Below are 23833 nucleotides of genomic sequence, written 5' to 3'. Positions count from 1 at the left end.
AAAAAAAAACACAAAAAAGCCCAAATATAGCTTTTATTTTAGTACTGGCAGAGTTTCTGCCAGTACTTAAGATGGCGGGGACAATTGTGGGGTGGGGGAGGGAAGAGAGCTGTTTGGGAGGGATCAGGGGGTCTCATGTTTCAGGTGGGAGGCTGAGCTCTACACTAAAGCTAAAATTAACCCTGCAAGCTCCCTACAAGCTACATAATTAACCCCTTCACTGCTAGCCATAATACACGTGTGAAATGCCGCGGCATTTGGCGGCCTTCTAATTACCAAAAAGCAACGCCAAAGCCATATATGTCTGCTATTTCTGAACAAAGGGGATCCCAGAGAAGCATTTACAACCATTTGTGCCATAATTGCACAAGCTGTTAGTAAATGATTTCAGTGAGAAACCTAAAATTGTGAAAAATTTAACGTTTTTTTTAATTTGATCGCATTTGGCGGTGAAATGGTGGCATGAAATATACCAAAATTGGCCTAGATCAATACTTGGGGTTATCTACTACACTACACTAAAGCTAAAATTATCCCTAAAAGCTCCCTACATGCTCCATAATTAACCCCTTCACTGCTGGGCATAATGCATGTGTAGTGCGCAGTGGCATTTAGCAGCCTTCTAATTACTAAAAAGCAACGCCAAAGCCATATATGTCTGCTATTTCTGAACAAAGGGCATCCCAGAGAAGAATTTACAACCATTTAAGCCATAATTGCACAAGCTGTAAATAATTTCAGTGAGAAACCAAAAGTTTGTGAAAAAATTAGTAAAAAAAGTGAACGATTTTTTGTATTTAATCGCATTTGGCCGTGAAATGGTGGCATGAAATATACCAAAATGGGCCTAGATAAATACTTTGGGATGTCTACTAAAAAAAATATATACATGTCAATGGATATTCAGAGATTCCTGAAAGATATTAGTGTTCTAATGTAATTTTGAAAAATAATGGTTTGGAAATAGCAACGTGCTACTTGTATTTATGGCCCTATAACTTACAAAAAAAGCAAAGATCATGTAAACATTGGGTATTTCTAAACTCAGGACAAAATTTAGAAACTATTTAGCATGGGTGTTTTTTGGTGGTTGTAGATGTGTAACAGATTTTGGGGGTCATAGTTAGAAAAAGTGTGTTTTTTTCAATTTTTTCCTCATATTTTATAAATTTTTTTATAGTAAATTATAAGATATGATGAAAATAATGGTATCTTTAGAAAGTCCATTTAATGGCGAGAAAAACGGTATATAATATGTGTGGGTACAGTAAATAAGTAAGATGAAAATTACAGCTAAACACAAACACCGCAAAAATGTAAAAATAGCCTTGGTCCCAAACGGACAGAAAATGGAAAAGTGATGTGGTCATTAAGGGGTTAAAGGGACACTGAACCCAACATTTTTCTTTTGTAATTCAGAAAGAGCATGCAATTTTAAGCAACTTTCTAATTTACTCCTATTATCAATTTTTCTTCGTTCTCTTGTTATCTTTATTTGAAAAAGAAGGCATCTAAGCTTTTTGGGGGTTCAGTACTCTGGACAGCACTTTTTATTGGTGGATGAATTTATCCACCAATCAGCAAGGACAACCCAGGTTGTCCACCAAAAATGGGCCGGCATCTAAACTTACATTCTTGCATTTCAAATAAAGATACCAAGAGAATGAAGAAAATTTTATAATAGGAGTAAATTAGAAAGTTGCTTAAAATGTCATGCTCTATCTGAATCACGAAAGAAAATTTTTGGTTACAGTGTCCCTTTAATGATTTAGATAGAACATACAACTTTCCATTTTACTTCTTTTATCAAATTTGCTTCATTCTCTTGGTATCATTTGTTGAAGGAGCAGCAATGCACTACTGGTTTCTAACTGAAAACATGGGTGAGCCAATGACAATTGGTATTTATATGCAGACACCAATCAGCAGCTAGAACCTAGGTTCTTTGCTGCTCCTGAGCTTTCCTAGATAAATCTTTCAGCAAAGGATAACAAGAGAAGGAAGCAAATTAAATAATAGAAGTAAATTGAGAAGTTGTTTAAATTGTATGCTCTGTCTAAATCATGAATGTTTATTTATGACTTTACTATCCCTTTAATATCGCTGTGATGTTCTGCCTTCAAGCCTAGAAATGTAGAGATCACCCCAAGTCAGTTCATTAATCTCGCTGGGGTATTCTCGTCTTCTAATCTAGAAATGTAGAGGCCACCCCAAGTGAGTTAAAGAGTTTATAATTTAACATTAATCTTCATTAATTATGCAAGGGACATTGCAAAGCTGATAGACCTCACTTTCGAAGCACACTTGAGAAACACGCTTTCATGAATCAATGGCTAGAATTTTAATAAAAAACCTATTTGGCTGGATTTTAAAGGGACATAATAGTGTATTTTGTTTGAGTATTTAATATTTAGATTTTTTTTAACTAATTTCTGTTTTTTCCACATTTGCAAAGAGTTTTATGTGTTCCCAATCATCCATTTTACCTGCTGGAATTTATTACATTATTTAAAGTAGCCACCAATCAGGAAGCGCTAACCAGGCTGCTGAACCAAAAATGGGCTGGCTCTTAAACTTACATTCCTACTTTTTCAAATAAAGATACTAAGAGAATGAAGAAAAAATAATAATAGGAGTAAATTAGAAATTTGCTTAAAAGTGCATGCTCTAGCTGAATCATAAAATAAAGATTTGGGGTTTTATATCCCTTTAATATATATATGTGTTAAATATGCAAAACTGGGGAACGGGTAATATGGATTATCTTTTTAAACAAATAAACTGGAGTAGACTGTCCCTTTAAATTAATCCCATTAAAAAGGTGACCCATTAAACACAAGCAATCATATCCCTGAATTCTGTTTCTAGCCAGAAATGTATGTAAACCATGAATTATGTTTATGAATATGTTAGCATTCTAGTGATGTATATTTTGCAGTAAGATTTCTGTTCTTTTCACTCAGTGCTTAGATTTGCATTCTATTAAAATTTTCAAAATAAGGCATTTACCGAGCTTAAAACAAAGATCGTCACATAGTTTGTGAAACAGCTATGTCCTTTCATGCTGCATGACAAAAGAAAGAGACATAGAACAAATGCCTAATTCAACTAAATATTTTTGTCTAGAGAATATTTTCTTTTTTTTTAAGATTTTTTTCTAGGAGCTGCCAGGGAATATAGGCACATACTTCATTTCTGGTTATGCATTTGTTTGGTCTTAAAATAATTAAATAAGTATTGCACAATTTAATGAATATGAGAGGCAAAATACATTTATATGATTTTGATAGATAATGCAAATATAAGAGAATTTTCTATTAATTTCTAACAAATGTACTTTGTTTTTTTATATCCTTTGTTGAAAGGCAACTATAGGTAGATTCAGGAGCAGCAAAACACTACTGAGAGGTAGCTGCTGATTTAAGATATTTCTAGAGTTGTAGGTTTTAACCTTTTAACCTTTAAAAATGCTGGTAATTTTGAAATAATGGTGAAATCTCTAATTCGTGTTTTTAAATGTCCATAATCCCTAAGGCCTATGTCCCTGTAATAAATGATAGATAGATAGATAGATAGATAGATAGATAGATAGATAGATAGATAGATATATAGATGGATAGATAGATAGGTAGATAGATAGATAGATAGATTGGTAGATAGAGAGAGAAAGACAGACAGATAGATAGATAGATAGGTAGATAGATTGATAGACAGATAGATAGTGATAGATAGATAGATAGATAGGTAGATAGGTAGATAGATAGATTGATTGATAGACAGATAGATAGTGATTGATAGATAGATAAATAGATAGATAGATAAATAGATAGATAGATAGATAGATAGATAGGTAAACAATCAATATTAGACAGTGTGAGTCACTAACAACCTTTAAATAAAGATATCATGAGTAATTTGTGCTCCACACTTATCTATGTTGCTGTGTGACATCCTCAACTGAGGCGGTAGATAAGACGTGTGTCCTAGCAGCCAAGTTATTTATCTAAGGACTAGAAAAATTGCAAAAAATATATATACAAAACTAATCATTAAATGGATAGAAAACCTTTTACAAACTTACTTAGAAGCTCCCAGTTTAGCTCTGTTGAAAAGGTTAGCTGAAAGTGGGTGTATAGCAAAAAAACAACAGATCCCCCCCCCCTTCCTCTGCATATGAAAAGACTCTTTACAGACACAAACAGGAGCAAGCTGGAGTAGGTATACATCGGTATACTTTAAAACTTTGGGGCTTGGTTAGGAGTCTCAAAATCAGCTCAATGTTATTTAAAAATAAGCAAAACTTTAAAAAATAAAATAAAAATAAAAAACCCTGCATAGGCTATATAAATGGATCATCTACAAAACATTTATGCAAAGAAAAATCTAGTGTATAATGTCCCTTTAAGTAAAAGAATCACAAAATTGTGGTAAATGCCACTTTGGCATATAATCTATTCTAGTTGAATTTACTATTTGACCCCTTAACATTTAACCTTAATGACCTGCACCGTACCCCGTATTCCAGTCACAGTGATTGTATACTTAAAATGGAGCCCAGATAGTAGCATGTCACAATGCATGCTGGTATCAGGCTGCAAATCACTGTATGCCTCAAATGTAAGTATAGTGTGTTCTATATTCTATAAAAATGTATAGTATAATATCCTTCCTTGCTAACCCGTGTCACTAACTGCCTTTCTCACATCTCTTCCTGGATGTCCTCTCACTACCTCAAGCTAAATCTCTCCAAAACTGAGCTCCTCATTTTCCCCCCTTCTTCCAAAATCTCCACCCCCAATATCTCTATAACTGTCGACAACTCCATCATTACCCCTACCCCGCATGCCCGATGTCTCGGGGTCACATTTGACTCAGATCTTTCCTTCACTCCTCACATTCAGTCCTTGGCTAAATCCTGCCGCTTCCACCTTAAAAACATCTCTAAAATTAGACATTTCCTTACATAAGACACAACTAAGATTTTAATCCACTCTCTCATTCTTTCCTGCCTTGATTACTGCAACTCTGTCCTCTCTGGTCTCCCCACCTGCCGCCTAGCTCCTTTACAATCCATAATGAATGCCTCTGCCAGACTCATCTTCCTTACACGCCGCTCTTCATCTGCTGCGCCTCTCTGCCAATCCCTTCACTGGCTTCCTCTTGCCTCTAGGATCAAACACAAAACTCTCACTCTTACATACAAAGCCCTCAACTGCACTGCTCCCCCCTACATCTCAGACCTTGTCTCCAGATACTCTCCCTCCCGTCCCCTTCGCTCTGCTCATGACCTCCTACTCTCCTCCTCTCTTGTCACCTCATCACACTCCCGTTTACAGGACTTCTCCAGACTGGCTCCCATCTTGTGGAACTCTCTGCCTCGCTCCACAAAACTCTCTTCTAGTTTTAAAAGCTTCAAGTGCTCCCTAAAGACTCTACTGTTCAGGGACGCATACAACCTATGCTAACCTTTATTTATACCAGTTCCTCTCCTCCATTGCTATCCCTTGAACCCCCTTACCATGTAGGCCTAAGAGTCCAGCTGTTTGTAGATCACCTTCTTAAGAGCTGACTACAACAGTGCAACTCTTGGCAGGGCCCTATACCCATTTGATCCCTATAATTGTTTTGTTGTACTCCGCATTTGTTTATAGCGCTGCGGAATCTGTTGGCGCTCTACAAATAACCGATAATAATAATAATAATAATATTCAAGTTGCAGGCATAGGGTAAATATGAAAGAAGGAAAAACAAACAGGAATAAAAAAATGTGAGAAAGTGACGTCACGGTCTGGTTCTCAGACTTTTTATTTCTGGTTTCACAAAATAGCTCTACAGGATCAGGACTCACTCTAGTCCCCTCCCCATCCTTGAACAGATAAGAATTTTGTCACATTTGTTTTTTAATCATGTTTGTTTTTCCTTTCTTCATATTTAGTTTTTTATAAATATTTTTTTCTTTTATCTTTGATTAATTTTTTTTGCAATGCGCTTGGTCGATATCTATCACCTCATACTTTCTAACCAGTTAGAGGTCATAAGTAATTTGTTTTATCCTGGGACTGAACACTCCCTTTAATAGCTGATTGGTGCAGTCTGTAACGGGGTCCTAGTCCTAAACTTCATCTCTGTACCTGCAACTTGAATATTATACTATAAATATACTATATATATCATTATTAGAGCACACTATACTCACATTTGAAGTGCTATTCTCTCTGAATACTTTCTCTTTTTATATAAATATATATATATATATATATATATATATATATATATATATATATATATATATATATATATATATATATATATATACAGTATATAAAATACATTTTATTTGAATTAAAAAAAAATATTTTAATAAAGTTTTTTTGCGTTGTTTACCTCTAAATTTTATTTTCTGCCCTTGGCTATAAAAGGCTTTAACATAATTTGTTCCTCTTTCTACAAATATATACTTTTGTGTAACAGTTTTTTACCTTACAGTCCAAGCATTGCAAATTGTAGCGTTAAACCAATAATTCCATCTTTGTAGTATTTGGCCTATATTTGCTATAAATTACTTGGAAACATAGACATATGGCTTATTCCTAAAATCAGGACAACATAATGGGGTCGATTTATTAAGCAGCAGATGCTGCTTCCTACCACCATTGTTTCAAGCTCGCCTGAAACGTAAGTTAAGAAGCAGCGGTCGTAAGACCGCTGCTTCTTAACCTCTTCGCCACATTTTAGGTGGCGGACTGAAATCATCCCGATCCAATATGATCGGGATGATTGACACCCCCTGCTAGCGGCCGATTGATTGTGCAATGATAAATGCTGACAGTGTATGCTGCCGCCATGTAGCGAGGTTGAGTGGACATGATTTGCTACAGCGAATCATGTCCGCTCGACCATTAGTAAATCTACCCCAATGAATCTATTTGGCAGTATTTTTCTTTAGCTACACTAGTTTTGTAGAAATGGTTAAAAAGAAAACAAAAACAATGCTATTTTCCCACTTTTTTAGTATTAAATTCCTATTTATTGTTATTTTATATACCCATATAGGGCATCACTAGAAAGGTCTGTTTGTCTGTTAAAAATGGTGAATAATTTGTATGGGTGCACTAGAGATGTGCATTTATTTTGTCACGACTGTACAGATATTCGTTATCTGAATGAATGCACTGAAGAAAAGTAAACAAAAATAATACAGACAAAAATCATCAGTATGCATTTGTTTTCTTCAATTTTTTAAAAGTGGTTAATACTTACCTTATCGCACTCTGGAGAGTCCGCTAACCCAATCCTCTTCTTGCCAGAGAGGCGCTAACTGGAGTTTTAGCGTGCTTAGCTCCCAGAACCTTCACTAAAGTTAGTGCCGGTCCTAGGAACCGAGAGATTTAAGCCTGCTGTTCGTGCAAACGGGGTTCTAACAAAAAGAAGATTGGGTTAGCACACTGGTTTTCAAGCCTTCCCAACAGGCCAGGTTTTCAGGATTACCTTGGATGAGAACAGGTAAAATAACTTTACTAATCAGCTGATTATTTCACCTGTGCTCCTGTTCAGATATCCTCAAAATGTGGCCAGTGATGTTAGGGAGGTCTGAGGACAGGTTTGAAAAACAGTGGCTTAGTGTAAGGTAAGTATTCTAGCTGCAGGTGAACTTTTTACCTGTAGCTTTGAATATTTACGTTTTTTTAACAAAAAGAAATGTTTAAAGGGAGAGTCAACACCAGAAATGTTGTTGTTTAAAAAGATAGATAATCCCTTAATTACCAATTCCCCAGTTTTGCATAACCAACACAGTTATAATTATACACATTTTACCTCTGTAATTACCTTGTATCTAAGCCTCAGCAGACTGCCCCCTTATTTCAGTTTGACAGACTTGCAGTTTAGCCAATCAGAGCTGTTTTCATGGTAAATTCATGTGCATGAGCTCAATGTTATCTATATAAAACACATGAACTAATGCCCTCTAGTGGTGAAAAACCATCAAAATGCATTTAGATTAGAGGCGGCCTTCAAGGTCTAAAAATTAGCATATGAACCTCCAAGGTTTAGCTTTTAACTAAGAATACCAAGAGAACAAAGCAAAATTGGTGATAAAAGTAAATTGGAAAGTTGTTTAAAATTACATGTCCTATCTGAATCATGAAAGGTTTTTTTGGACATGACTGTCCCTTTAACTAAAGTCCAGTATTTCTTTTGTTTGAAACAAAATAAATACTGAATAGTGCATCCAACGAATGTTCAGGGATACATATTTCCTTGAATATTCTATACAAATTTTTTGGACGAACAAGAGAGCGGACAATTAAAGGGACACTGTACCCAAATTTTTTCTTTCATGATTCAGATTGAGCATGAAATTTTAAACAACTTTCTAATTTACTCCTATTATCAAATTGTCTTCATTCTCTTGGTATCTTTATTTGAAATGCAAGAATTTAAGTTTAAATGCCGGCCCATTTTTGGTGAACAACCTGGGTTGTCCTTGCTGATTGGTGGATTAATTCATCCACCAATAAAAAAAAGTGCTGTCCAGAGTACTGAAACAAAAAAAGCTTGGATGCCTTCTTTTTCAAATAATGATAGCAAGAGAACGAAGAAAAATTGATAATAGGAGTAAATTAGAAAGTTGCTTAAAATTTCATGCTCAATCTGAATCACGAAAGAAATATTTTGGGTACAGTGTCCCTTTAAGGTGAAACCAATAGTGAGGAAAAATGCCAAAATTGTTTGTCATTTAAAGGGGCAGTATACACCAATTTTAATTTAACTGCATGTAATAAACACTACTATAAAGAACAATATGCACAGATATTTAGCACTGTTCACGAGATTAGCCTGGGACACCCACTGAAAGGGGCTGATAGCAGAACCTCCCCTACATATGAAAAGACCCATTATACAAACAGAAGCAGTCTGAAGTCTGTATACATCAGTATGCATCTAAAACTTTGGGGCTTGGTTAGGAGTCTGAAAATCAGCACAATGTTATTTAAAATAAGCAAAACTATACATTTTTACAAAAACACACCCAGATGGGCTGTATAAATGTATCATCTACAAAACATTTATGCAAAGAAAAATCGAGTGTACAATGTCCCTTTAAGACCAGAAACTGGGAAACACCTTGGTTCTTAAGGGGTTAAAAGGAAAAACTGTAGAAAACATGTTGATAAGCTTTTAAACAGATTCAACCCCATTGACGTAAATCAAAATTACTAGCTTTAAACTGAAAGCTTTTCTGCTGCCTGCGCTTGTATAAAATAATTATAGTACACGGAAAAAAAATCTGTGATGACTCAAGGATTTACTTAGTTGCATAATAAACATGGGGAGTATGAATGAAAATAATAATTACATGATATACAATATAATCAAGTAATTACAGCTCACCTTCAGACAGAGGACAGAATATAAAGTTAATGTATCAGACAATCCAGGTGTCAAACACTAAAAAAAGGAAGGTGTACTACTTAATTAATTAGAATTAACTTGATGATTTAGAATTAACCATAAACCTTACATAATTAAGAAAACGTTTACATGAAACCTATATTTGTTCCATACATATGTAGACAACTTTCTATTTTACTTCTATTATCAATTTTGCTTCATGAAGAAGCAGCAAGTCACTACTGGGAGTTAGCTGAACACATGGGTAAGCCAATCACAAGATGCATATTTGTGCAGCCACCAATCAGCAGCTAGCTCCCAGGTTCTGAGCCTACCTAGGTATGCTATTCAACAACGGATACCAAGAGAATGAAGCAAATTAGATACAAGGAGGCCTATTTATCATAGGTCTTGCGGACCTGATCCGACAGTGCCGATCAGGTCCGCAAGACCTCGTTGAATGCGGCCGCTAGCAGGGGGGTGTCAATCATTCCGATCGTACTCGATTGGGTTGAATTCCGGCGATTCCTGTCCGCTTCATCAGAGCAGGCGGACAGGGTTATGGAGCAGTGGTCTTTGTGACCGCTGCTTCATAACTGCTGTTTTTGGCGAGTCTTCAGACTCGCCAGAAACACGGCCCTTCAAGCTCCATTCGGAGCTTGATAAATGGGCCTCAAGAAGTAAATTGGAAAATTGTTTAAAACTGCATGCTCTGTCTGAATCATGAAAGTAAAATTTGGGGTTTCATGTTGCTTTAATAGCCAGAAACAGTGCCCTGATTTCTTGTTGGGATACAATCTTTTTATTTCACTACGCCTAGCATAAAACTATAGAAAAGTATAATTGACAGGTATAAAGGGACCTTCTCATACAATGATATGCCAGTGATATGCAATTTTTGCATTGCTGATAGGGTTAAACACATAAGTAAAGCTACACTCTGGCTCAACTTCTAAACAGAAATTGCAATGGTCAGTAATGCAAAAAGTGCATGCTCTAAGACAGTAGTAGGTAGACTATGACCCAGGGGCCAAATCAGGCCCGCCACCTATTTTTTGTATGGCCCACAAGCTATGAATGGGTTAAACATTTTAAATGCTTGAAAAAGAAATCAAAAGAAGAATAATATTTGTGACAAGTGAAAATTATATGAAAATCAAATTTCAGTGTTCATACATAAAGTTTTATTGGGACATAGCCACTCTCTTATGTATGGTCTATGCCGCTTTAGCAGCAGAAGCGTGTTAGCGACTAGGCAAACAAGGCACTTGGGGGGGGCAGCACTTTCTGGAGCCTCTGTAGGAGTGATGTTCCAGACAATATAGTAATGGAATTAAGTCTCCAGTCCTCACTCATTTAGTACTCAAGAGGTGTCTCCATGTGTACCTGCCGCCCGCCGCTGCACTCCCTCCCTGAGGTGCTACAGATAGGAAGCTGCAGTTGTTACAGGGGGAGCACGAGTGGCTACAGTCAGGCAGCGGCTGTCTGTAGACCTGACTGTACTCAAATGTGTGTGTGTGAGACAGTCAGTTTTGCACACATAGTTCATCATAATCCTAATCACCTGCTTACAGAGATATATACCGTTCAACAGTGTCCGTGCTAATGGCGAGGTGTTCTGGGGGGCAAGGTTGATCAATAACTAAAGTGAAACCAGGAAATGTATATAAAGATTTGCTTCAGGAGCCAGGAGAGACATCAGGACCGGGCTCTCTCATAAGGACTTTTTTTTCTCTCAAAATGCAGGAAAGGTTACACTGTGATCAAAAATATTATAGCTACTAAAGGACTAAAACCTGGGAGGGGGGGCAGCAGAACGTTGAGTGCCTAGGGCAGCACAAAACCTAAATATGCCACTGGATAGCAGAGTTAAATATGTGCAACAGAGACCATATGTAGATCTGTCATAGCTTTACACTACTGCTAAGCGTACTACAATTTTCATCAACACAATATTCCTAGCTCAAAAGGAAAGCTATGGTCAGAAGAAATAGAAAAGTAAAATTTAATTTCAACAAAATTTCTCCACAAACAAATATGAAAATGAGGCTTCAACCAAATTAAGTTTGTTAGTGGCTCATGGGTTTGTCATATATTTTGAATTATTTCAATCACAAATGTAGAAATGTGTTTCTCTCTTGTTATAGAAGTACCTACATAACATTCTCGATTTTTCTTCTTGTTTAATATCTGGTACTTTAAAGAAAAGCTTTCTAACCACTGCTCTACAAAATTAGATCATGTAAATGTTACATTAGAATGTGAATTTATTTAAACATATGATGCACAAGCATAACTATAGGGGCCTGTTCTTAGATTGGACCCGATCAACTAGGGGCCCAATTCATCTAGATCAGTGATGAGAACCTTGGCACTCCAGATGTTTCAGAACTACATTTCCTATGATGCTCAGGTACTCTACAGTCCAATCAAGCATCATGGGAAGTGTAGTTCTGAAACATCTGGAGTGCCAAGGTTCTCATTTCTGATCTAGATATACAGTTGTGCTCATAAGTTTACATACCCTGGCAGTATTTATGATTTCTTGGCCATTTTTCAGAGAATATGAATGATAACACAAAAACTTTTGTTTCACTCATGGTTAGTGTTTGGCTGAAGCCATTTATTATCAGTCAACTGTGTTTACTCTTTTTAAATCATAATGACAACAGAAACTACCCAAATGACCCTGATCAAAAGTTTACATACTCTGGTGATTTTGGCCTGACAACATGCACACAAGTTGACACAAAGGGGTTTGAATGGCTATTAAAGGTAACCATCCTCACCTGTGATCTGTTTGCTTGTAATTAATGTGTGTGTATAAAAGGTCAATGAGTTTCTGGACTCCTGACAGACCCTTGCATCTTTCATCCAGTGCTGCACTGACATTTCTGGATTCATGGGGAAAAAAAAAGAATTGTCAAAGGATCTGTGGGGAAAAAGGTAGTTGAACTGTATAAAACAGAAAAGGGATATAAAAATATATCCAAGGAATTGAGAATGCAAATCAGCAGTGTTCAAACTCTAATCAAGAAGTGGAAAATGAGGTGTTCTGTTTGATAACATACTGCATTCATCTTGCCATCAATTCTGACCAAATTTCTTGTGGCTTTGTAGGTCACACATCCCCAAAACATCAGCGATCCACCTCCATGTTTCATAGTAGGAATGGTGTACCTTTCATCATAGGCCTTGTTGACTCCTCTCCAAATGTAGCGTTTATGGTTGTTGCCAAAAAGCTCAATTTTGGTCTCCTCACTCCAAATGACTTTGTGCCAGAAGGTTTGAGGCTTGTCTCTGTGCTGTTTGGCATATTGTAAGCGGGATACTTTGTGGCATTTGTGTAGTAATGGCTTTCTAATGGCGACTTAACCATGCAGCCCATCTTTTTTCAAGTGTCTCCTTATTGTGCATCTTGAAACAGCCACGCCACATGTCCTGTATTTCACCTGAAGTTATTTGTGGGTTTGTCTTTGCATCCCGAACAATTTTCCTGGCAGTTGTGGCTGAAATTTTAGTTGGTCTACCTGACCGTGGTTTTGTTTCAACAGAACCCCTCATTTTCCACTTCTTTATTAGAGTTTGAACACTGCTGATTTGCATTCTCAATTCCTTGGATATCTTTTTATATCCCTTTCCTGTTTTATACAGTTCAACTACCTTTTCCCGCAGATCCTTTGACAATTCTTTTGCTTTCTTTTGGCCTTTGAGAAAGCTGGAAACCTGGCGAAACATGTCAGGGAGAGGGAAGTGAGCTAATGGGAGCTCAGTATATAGTTTTTTAATGTAACTTGTCAGCAGTCATTGGGGGTAATTGTGGTGCTCTAGTCTGGGCAAATAATTTAATCCTTTTGGTTAATGTTGGTCTCATACTACAGGCTGTGCAATTGAACCAGTATCAGTCATATAAAAAATTATCAGTGTGGGAGCGATATTCGGCACCTTGTCCGCCAAGCCGATATAAAACAATGAATCCTCTAGATGCTCAGAACGTAAAAATAATCCTAAAATTATGTAATTACTCAGTTCTGCTGTTGCATTCATAACTGTAGCGGACACTTAGCTCTAACACCTAATACTGGCAATTGAGCTGTTAACTGGTGGTATCGAGCCATATAATAGATTACTGATTATTTTATATATAATGTTATAATTTGTATAACAAGCAAATACTATTATAATAACTCAGTGTATCTTATTACATAGAGCTACATTTGTAGCATTTATCTAGCACAACTTAGAAGACTGATTTTTATAGATATTCTAAGCTGTAATTAAAACCGTATGGAAGTCTTTCAACAATTGTTACAATAAGAATCATTTGCATCAGTGGTGCTACTATAATTCCTGAATCTGGGAACTGATGGTACTACAGTTCTAGAACTATCTTATAACCCAATAAGCACCAATACTCACTGTGCAAATATTTACTTTGACTTTCAAATAATATGTTATATTTGACAAACAGGTGATCACATCAATGTTGTTGATATAGTAATATCTATATTAATACCATTTGGAATTAAGACAATAATAGTGTCCATTATTGGAAACCTATTTGTCAGACTAGTAGCACCCACCCATACCAAATCAGTTATCTAACTGTAACAATTACCTGCTGCCATTTTAGTTTTAATCATACCCATTTTTTAAACACGTTCTAATAAAGATATATTTTTAACTTGTGTGATCTTTAGTTCCTCAACATAAATTTATTCCAGAGTCCTTATGAGTGCTTTTTTAGTATCCTTTTTGTTCAATGTTCTTTATTGAATATAAGTTAAATGTAGCTTATGATACTTAGCACAACACCACAATTATATGTTGTACCTTAAGGCCAACTTGACCTAGTTTTGGGTGGTGAAGAGACTCTCATTACTTATATTAAGTGGTGCCATCATACCCTTTCTTCTTTCAAGAATTCTTTTGCTTTCCCCATGACTCAGAATCCATAATCGTCAGTGCAGCAATGGATAAAAGATGCAAGGGTCTGTCAGGAGTCCAGAAACTCATTGACCTTTTATACACACACACTAATTACAAGCAAACAGATCACAGGTGAGAATGGTTACTTTTAATAGCAATTTAAACCCCTTTGTGTCAACTTGTGTGCATGTTATCAGGCCAAAATCACCAGGTTATGTAAACTTTTGATCAGGGCATTTGGGTAGTTTCTGTTGTCATTATGATTTAAAAAGAGTAAACACAGTTGATTGATAATAAATGGCTTCAGCCAAACACTAACCATGAGTGAAAGAAACGTTTTTGTGTCATTCATATTCTCTGAAAAATGGCCAAGAAATCATAAATTCTGCCAGGGTATGTAAACTTATGAGCACAACTGTACATTACTACAGTCTCGTATCACTGAAGAAACCAGACTATAATAATGTTAAAAAAATAAAGATGTTCTGGAAAATTGTATTTGTTATTATTCAGGTATGATGATTGATTTTGTAGCTTTCATGTGGTACAATAAAACTAATGGTTCTTTGCTAATAATGCCGTTAGAATGGGGGGCTGGTTCCAAAGAAGGTGCAATGAATTCTAGTTATGTTCCAATCTGAAATACTAATAAAAATATAAAATAGCAACCCAATGTATGTTGCATTGCATATAATATAATGTTTTAACCATTCCAATCCATGTTATCCATATGCTAAATCACTTGAAAGATATGCAGCATACCTGTTAAAAGCTGACCAGTAGGTTTGAATGTTGGTTTTAGTCAAAAATATATATATTTTTTGACTGAATTTGTTTTAAATAAAAGCAGTTTAAATTTAAATTGAAACTAATACTATTGGTTTCTACTTCCCACTAATCCTCACCAGTGGACATGTTCAGAAAATATTTATAAGGGAGGCACTTCACAGAGGCCCACTGTTGATGAGGGTGGGGCTGTAATGTACGGGGGTGGGGCTGAGCAGTCCACGGTATAACCAGATGGTCCATGGCCAGTGTCTGGGATTGTGGGCAGGGTCAGTGTGGAGCTGGGAGAGCATGGACAGAGTGGGGTGGGAAAAGGAGGGCCAATCAAAATTGGGGGTCACATGGGGGTGGCAGCTATTATGCTGCCTCCCCCCGGCTGAAGCAAATCATCCTTATTGGTAAGGACAACTTCCTCTGCTTCACAGGTGGAGAGAGACACACCTCTGTAAATATAGAAAATAACGTGACTGTGGTTCTTTAGGCCTTTTAAGCAAACGTGAATACTTTGGGCAAGATTTCAAGTGGAACGCTAATGATATAGAGGGATGCTATAAGCAGTATTGTATGACCGTGCTAACATTAGCACACTTGATATTACAAGTCCGTGGTAAATCACATTTACCAGAGGAGGGTTAGCGCGGCAGACATCACTCTTGTGCATACATTTAATGACCTTGTTAAATAGCGCTGATATTACAAGTCAAGTTGAAGTTACAGGTTGTGGTTGAGTGCGAGCAGAAATTGCACTAGAATATTTAGCGTTACTTGAGACCTAAAGTAAAGTGTAAAAGTTAAAAAATTTAAATCACAAAACACATAAAAAACATATTAAAATAAACTATTACATTTATAAATACACTTTTTTAAAATATTTAATTTTAATATTAATTAAAAGGTTTTAAAAGGGTTAAAAAGGGAAATGGTATATTTATATTTATACATTTATATGGAAATGCTTGAAATTCCTATGCTCCTCACCTAAAAAATGTTTTGTATTTATATATATATATATATATATATATATATATATATAAAAACTGCAAGATCACAGGGGTGCACTCAAAGAATGAGTCTCACCACTGGGAGCCTAGGCTGCGCACACTTAGAATAGATTTTGTTAAAGTTATTGGAACTATTTCTGATACTATATGTATTGGAACAAATAACCACTAGATATCAATCAGATATACACAAACAAAATATAATACAATGAAAGAAATGATGTACTTATCACACTAGGTAGTATCCCTGAATTAGGAGAGAGACAAAGATAATGTCCTTCTAGTGATCAGATGTGATGAAGTTCCAATGTAGTTGTTGTCTCCGTGCTGCTCGTTGTGATAACACTCAAGGTCCAAATTGAGTGAAGTAAGGTACAGCTGCAAGAATCTAAAAGAACAAGCGCACAGATACACTTTTCATAGTGCAGATCAATTTAATATTTTAAAACACATTACATGTATTCAGTAATTCAGGAATGAATCCTACTCACAGAGGGAACCCCAATCATATGAGGTAAGTAATAGCGGTCGGATCCTTAAAGTGTCCCCACTTGTTACTGATAGTAAAATCCCAATGTAATACGCTATATACGCTGTTACTACTACCGGCAGCGTTGCTTTTCTGTCAGCATTTGACCGGATTGACCGGATTGCTAACTTCAGGAGCGGAGCGGAGTGGTAAGACTAACCAGAACTTTGAGACATTACTAACCGCTACCCTCATCTACCTTGAACCGGACTGGGGATTTTACTGACAAGGAGACTTTTCCTATTACATTGGGATTTTACTATCAGTAACAAGTGGGGACACTTTAAGGATCCGACCGCTATTACTTACCTCATATGATTGGGGTTCCCTCTGTGAGTAGGATTCATTCCTGAATTACTGAATACATGTAATGTGTTTTAAAATATTAAATTGATCTGCACTATGAAAAGTGTATCTGTGCGCTTGTTCTTTTAGATTCTTGCAGATATATATATATATATATATAGATCTATCTATATCTGAACACATTCAAATAGATATATAGCTATAAATATATATTTTACACAAACATAATCATATATATATATATATATATTTAAAATTAAAAATAACATTTCTTTTAGTGAAGAACATAGGAATGTGAAGTGTCCTTAACACACTTTCAGCTTTAGCACAGTTGATCTAGCGAAAGAGTTGGATTAGAGCTTGAGTGATAACTAAAAAGGCTTTCTCTTGCGTGCCCCATAGACGTCTATGTAGAGAGAGAGTTAGTGCAGTTTCGATGTCCTTCAAGTTCTGAAGTTAGTGCACTTGAGTCTTTTGCTCGCGCGCTACCACTTTACTTTAAATTTGTAATACCAGCACTAACCCCGTCGCTCTAATTTTTTAATTTAGCACTCAAGTGTGAAAAATAGCGCGCCGCTTGTAATCTAGCCCTTTATCAGATAATTGCTCTAGTGTAGAAGTTGATATAATATAAATGTTAACTTTTGATGACTATGCGCGCATGTGTGTGAATTTACCTGCTAAGCCAAACTACATTTAGTATATGACACAGATAATGTTGAATTTTTTGCATTTAATGCATGTTTTTAATATTTTCTCTGTTCTGTTTAGGGAACCACCATGACAATACAATTCTTCTGCTCATTAATCGGATACATTAGTATCTTTCAAATTCCTGGAGTGCTGGCTGCGGAATCTAATGAAACTACTTCATCTTACAACACTTCACCAAGTAAGAAATATTTTTATTTCCAAGATCTAAGTATAATTTCTGATAATTATCTTAATCTGAAACTTTTATAAGCAATTGTGGAGCCATAATATGTTTCAAACTTTATGCTATCCAAATAATAATTTGCAAAAAAATGATGTAATGATAGAATTAGCGTATTATGTTTATAATGTGTTATACCATACAAGTTTGTTAAGGGCTACCCATCGAATTCCATGTTTATATTGGTAGTGTTCATAATTTTTGGAGTGCTGATAGCAATCTTTGTAAACCTAAGAGCAGCCACTCTTCTGAGATGCACTTTTTGAGCTTATATAGAAGTTCCAATTTACTTATATTATGAAATTTGCTTCATTCTATTGTTATTCTTTGTTGAAAAGGTTCTCTGCCAGATGATTTTACTCCAAGCTGGAGAGTTTTAGAGAATCAGAGCCATAGTTTGACTTGATAGATATGCATCACTGACTAGACATGCAGGGTTCAACTAGACACATTGGCCCACAGTCCTAACAACAAATAGCAAGTAGGGTTGACAGGTGTCCAGTATTCAACCGGACAGTCCAGTATTTTAGCAGACTGTCCAGTAAATTTTTTACAAAAATACTGGACACATTAATGACCAGTTTTTTAAAAGTCCATGAGTGTTATCTAAATGTAAAAGCGAGGGACAATCAAGGGGGTTGAATCACTTCTGTTTATGTGTGTTACTGGCAAATTATTAGGTAAAATGATTGACTTGAAAGTCTTGAATGTTATTCACAGCCAAGGGGGTACGATGACCACTCAGTTGTGAAAAATATACATGGCAGAATCGTAAGTGGTTGCTAAGGTACAGTTTTTGAAGAAGGACATTGTATGACCCTTTCCTACCGTCGTGCCCAGTCACCTACAGATTTTCCAATATTTTTGTGAAGACACCTAGCAACCCCTAATTACAAATCCAACCTTGAATTAATTTGTGTTTTCACTGAACCAGAATGCTTTTTTTAAATCTCTTTCCTCTCTGGCTGTTGCTTCTAATCAATTATAGAAACATTCCCAATATTGTTGGCTCATCTAAATCTCTCAGACTTTTATTTGGTTTTCAGCAATGAAAAAGGTTGTTTTCCTGTCCCACATTAAATATGATGCACAAACATAATTCTGAGTGGTGCTAAAAATGATTTACATCAGCACTATGTGGATAGCAGATGAAATTAGGAGGGGGGACATTTCATTTGGATATGGGCTGATCCTCTGTTACAACCTCAACAATGGTTGTCCGTTATTTATATCTTGTGCTTACTTTCAGATTGTTATATATTATGTTGACACAGAAGCTCTACAATTAATTTCTTATTGTTTTAATATATCTTACAAATATTGTAGATAGATTATATTTGAAAGAAATATGTTGGTTGTTACATTAATTCACTTGATTTATTCTTGACTGTATTTTCTTAATTGTAAAATCCTGATGTATTAAAATAAATTTAACCCTTTTATGTTATTTCTGTTTGTACTGGAATATTTTAGGAATATGTCACTATGACATAAGCCACTTCAGGATGAAAGACAAAATGAAGTGTTAATGGTTCAGACAAAACATGCAGTTTCCATATATTTTTTCAATTGACTTCTTTTATTAACCTTTTATGGACCACGTTTTTTTCCAGTTTCCATGATTAAATGACACAAGCAATTTTGGTATTTTTGCTCACTATTGGTTTTACCTTAATTGTCTGCTCACTTGTTAGGTGCACTCATGGATATTATACACTGTTTTTTAACAGACAAATAGGCCTTTCTAGTGATACCCTATATAGTGTATAAGATAACAATAAATAGGAATGCAATACTAAAAATTGGGTAAATCTAAAAAAGCATTTTTCTTTATAACCATTTCTACAAAACTAGTGTAGGTTAAGAAAAATACCGCCAAATAGATTAATTATGTTGTCCTGGTTTTAAGAATACCATAAATATCTATTGGCTAGATTACGGCTTTTTACGCTGAAAAATTGTCCATTACGCTGAAATGGCCAGAAACGCATATTACGAGTCGTGTTGGTATAACTATACCACAATCATTTTAGCCTGTAACGCAACATCCATTCCGCACTCAAAAAAATGACGTTTTTGTGTGGGATTTTCATAGCGTCGGTATTACAGGTTGTGCGTTCAGGCTAAAAAGCTTGCGTTGCAGCCTAGACCACCCACCCACATCGCGACTAATAAATCAACCTATTAACCCCTAATCTGCCGCCCACCCACCAACCCACATCGCCAACATTATATAAATATATTAACCCCTAAACCGCTGCTCCCCGACATCGCTGACACTATAATAAAGTTATTAACCCCTAAACCTCCAGCCTCCCACATCACCGCCACTAAATAAACCTATTAACCCCTAAACCTCTGGCCTCCCACATCGCTGCCATTACATAAACCTATTAACCCCTAAACCTCCGGACTCCCACATTGCAAAACACTTAATTAAACTATTAACCCCTAAATCTAACACCCCCCTAACTTTAAAATTAAAATTACAATATAACTATATTTAAATAAATAAAAACTTATCTGTGAAATAAAATAAACCTGTTTTAAACTATAAATTAACCTAACATAACTATTCTAATAAAATAAAAAACTATCAATTAAAAAATCTAAATTACAAATTTAAAAAAAACCTAACACTACAAAAAAAATTAAAAAATCTAAAATTACTAAAAATAATAAGTGCTAAATTATGAAAAATAAAAACCACTAAGATTACAAAAAATAATAAACAAAATTATCAAAAATAAAAACAATTACACCTAATCTAATAGCCCTATAAAAATAAAAAAGCCCCCCAAAATAAAAACACCCCCTAGCCTACAATAAACTACCAATAGCCCTTAAAAGGCATTGCCCTAAGTTAAACAGCTCTTTTACCTGTAAAAAAGTATAAAGTCTCCCCAACAGTAAAACCCACCACCCAACCAACCCCCAAAATAAAAAACCTAACTCTAAAAGAGAACTAGGCTACCCATTGCCCCTAAAGGGGCATTTATATGGGCATTGCCCTTAAAAGGGCATTCAGCTCTTTTACAATTGCCCAAAGCCCTAATCTAAAAAAACACCCGAAAAATACCTTGCATTCTTATTGGCTGATTTGATTTTTCAAATTCAAATAAGTCAATAGGATGAGAGCTTCTGAAATCCTATTGGCTGTTCAAAACAGCCAATAGGATGAAAGCTACTGAAATCCCCGCTTGGAAGAAGATGTTGGCCGCTTGGAAGAAGACTTCACAGCCTGGAACAGGTCTTTCTCCGCCGGACTTCAGGAATGGTGAGTACCTATTTGGGGGGTTAGACATTTTGTTTTGGGGGGGGGTTATTTTTTTTTTTAGAATAGGGATTTCTGGGCACTCTTAAAAGAGCTGAATGCCCTTTTAAGGGCAATGCCCATACAAATGCCCCTTTAGGGGCAAAGAGTAGTTTAGGATTTTTTAGTGTCAGGTTTTTTAGGATTTTTTAGTGTTAGGTTTTTTTTAGTTTGGGGGGATTGGTGGATGGGGGGGTTTACTGTTAGAGAGGGGACTTAGTATTTTTTTAAGGAAAAGAGCTGTTTAACTTAGAGCAATGCCCTACAAAAGGCCCTTTTAAGGGCTATTGGTAGTTTAGCATTAGATAAGGGGGTGTTTTTATTTTGTGGGGCTTTTTTATTTTCATAGGAAATAGGTTTACTTTTTTTATTTTCGATAATTTGGTTTATTATTTTATGTAATGTTAGACTTTTTTATTTTTTGTAATTTTAGATTAATTTAAAATTAGGTCTTTTTATTTTTAAGTAATGTTACCTTTTTATTTTAATTGTAACTTAGTATTTTTTAAATTAGGTAATTGGGGTTAATTTAGGGGGTGTTAGGTTAGGGGGCTTAGTAATTAATTTAGTTATTTGCATTGTGAGGGTTTGGAGGATTAGGGGTTAATAGATTTATTAGGATTATTGCATTGTGTGGGTTTGGGGGATTAGGGGATAATAGTTTTATTAGGTTTGTTGCGATGTGGGTAAATGGCGGATTAGGGGTTAATATACTTTATTAGGCTTATTGCAATGTGGGTTAATGGCGGATTAGGGGTTAATAGTTTTATAAGGTAGATCGCAATGTGGCTGAATTGCGGATTAGGGGTTAATAGTTTAATTAGGCTTATTGCGTTGTGTGGGGTTGTCGGTTTAGGGGTTAACACTTTTATTATTAGTTCCGATGTGGCTTTGATGGCGGATATAGGGGTTTTACGTTTCGAACTGCCGACTGGGTTTATGCAATACCTCAATGTGCGAGGTGAAATTACGGGCGGCGTGGGTTTCAGCAGTTGTGCTGAACCCTGCGACGCATATGTAATCTCGCCCATTATGTTTAACTTTTTTTTTCGCCAAGGGCAGAAAATAAAATTTTGAGGTAAAAAACACAAAAAAAGAACTTTATTAAAATAAAAGTATTTAAAAAATTTACTAAAAAAAATTAAAATTTATTAAGAAAAAATATAAAAGTAAAGGTAAAAACTTTATTAAAATAAATGTTACACTTTATTCACTGTATGTGTTCACTGGGACAGAAGGGGCTTTTCATATTTGATATGAACACAGTGACTCATAGTGATCACATGACCATGGCCAACTTTTTTGTGCATCACTAGACACTCTTGAGGCATCCAGTGATTGGCCGGCATGCACTGGGAATGTTAGTATAAAGGCTTCATTTTAAGTATACAATCACTGTGACTGGCTGCCACAGTGATTGTATACACAGTAACTGTAATTTTTGACAGTTATTGTACTGCTGCTGACTAGCCTCACATACAGGCTTCCAGCAGCAGCTTGAGATACACACTGATTGCAGCGTGTATCGCATGAATGGAGACACCCCACTGACAAGCATGGGATCACAGGAACATTCTGTCCCTGTGATCACTAGCCTGTTGTGTCCTCCATTATGCTATTTCTGCACTGCCTCACTCCTGCCTCACTGCCGCACACTTGCAAAGAACCTCCACCATGCTTCACTGTTGCCTGAAGACAATCGTTGTACCGGTCTTCAGCGCTTCAGCCAACAAACTGCCTTCTACAGACAAATATTTCAAATTTCGACTCATAAGTCCAGAGCACCTGCTGACATTTTTATGCACCCCAGTTCCTGTGTTTTTGTGTATAGTTGAGTCACTTGACCTTGTTTCCATGTCAGAGGTACAGCTTTTTGGCAGCAAACCATCCATGGAGACCACTTCTGACCAGACTTCTCTATAAAGTAGATGGGTATACCAGGGTCCCACTGGTTTCTGCTAATTCTGAGCTGATGGTCCTGCTAGATATCTTCTGATTGCAACGAGTAGTAAGCACCATGTGTTTTTCATTTTCTGTACTAAGTTTCTTTGGCCGACAACTGCGTCTATGGTCCTCAACGCTACCTTTTCTTTATGCTTCTTCAGAACAGCTTGGACAGCACATCTGAAAACCCCTGGCTGCCTTGAAATTTCTGCTTTGGAGAGACCTTGCTGATGCATTATAAATAACTATTTTATGTCTTTTTAGTGTGCTTAGTCTTGCCATGGTGTATGACTTTTTACATTAAACTGTCTTCAGCAACCTCACTTTGGCCTAGATTTGGAGTTCGGCGGTAGCCGTCAAAACCAGCGTTAGAGGCTCCTAACGCTGGTTTTGGCCGCCCGCCGGTATTTGGAGTCAGTGATTAAAGGGTCTAACGCTCACTTTACAGCCGCGACTTTTCCATACCGCAGATCCCCCTACGCCATTTGCGTAGCCTATCTTTTCAATGGGATCTTTCTAACGCCGGTATTTAGAGTCGTTTCTGAAGTGAGCGTTAGAGCTCTAACGACAAAATTCCAGCCGCCTGAAAATAGCAGGAGTTAAGAGCTTTCTGGCTAACGCCGGTTCATAAAGCTCTTAACTACTGTACTCTAAAGTACACTAACACCCATAAACTACCTATGTACCCCTAAACCGAG

The 23833-nt window shown here is 36.2% G+C and overlaps 1 protein-coding gene across 1 annotated transcript in view; it reads left to right on the top strand.

Moving 5' to 3' along the window:
- Positions 1 to 23833, top strand: part of PTPRE (protein tyrosine phosphatase receptor type E) — a 487247-nt gene that overhangs the window by 231916 nt on the left and 231498 nt on the right. The window contains exon 3 of the mRNA XM_053692511.1: positions 17716 to 17836. Within this exon, the coding sequence (XP_053548486.1) occupies positions 17725 to 17836 (112 nt within the window). The 5' untranslated portion in view covers positions 17716 to 17724. The remainder of the gene's footprint in view (positions 1 to 17715; positions 17837 to 23833) is intronic.

The sequence above is a fragment of the Bombina bombina genome, chromosome 9 (assembly GCF_027579735.1).
Source record: "Bombina bombina isolate aBomBom1 chromosome 9, aBomBom1.pri, whole genome shotgun sequence".
NCBI lineage: Eukaryota > Metazoa > Chordata > Amphibia > Anura > Bombinatoridae > Bombina > Bombina bombina.
Note: the sequence above shows the minus strand (reverse complement) of the source record. Positions and strands in the feature narration are given on the sequence as shown.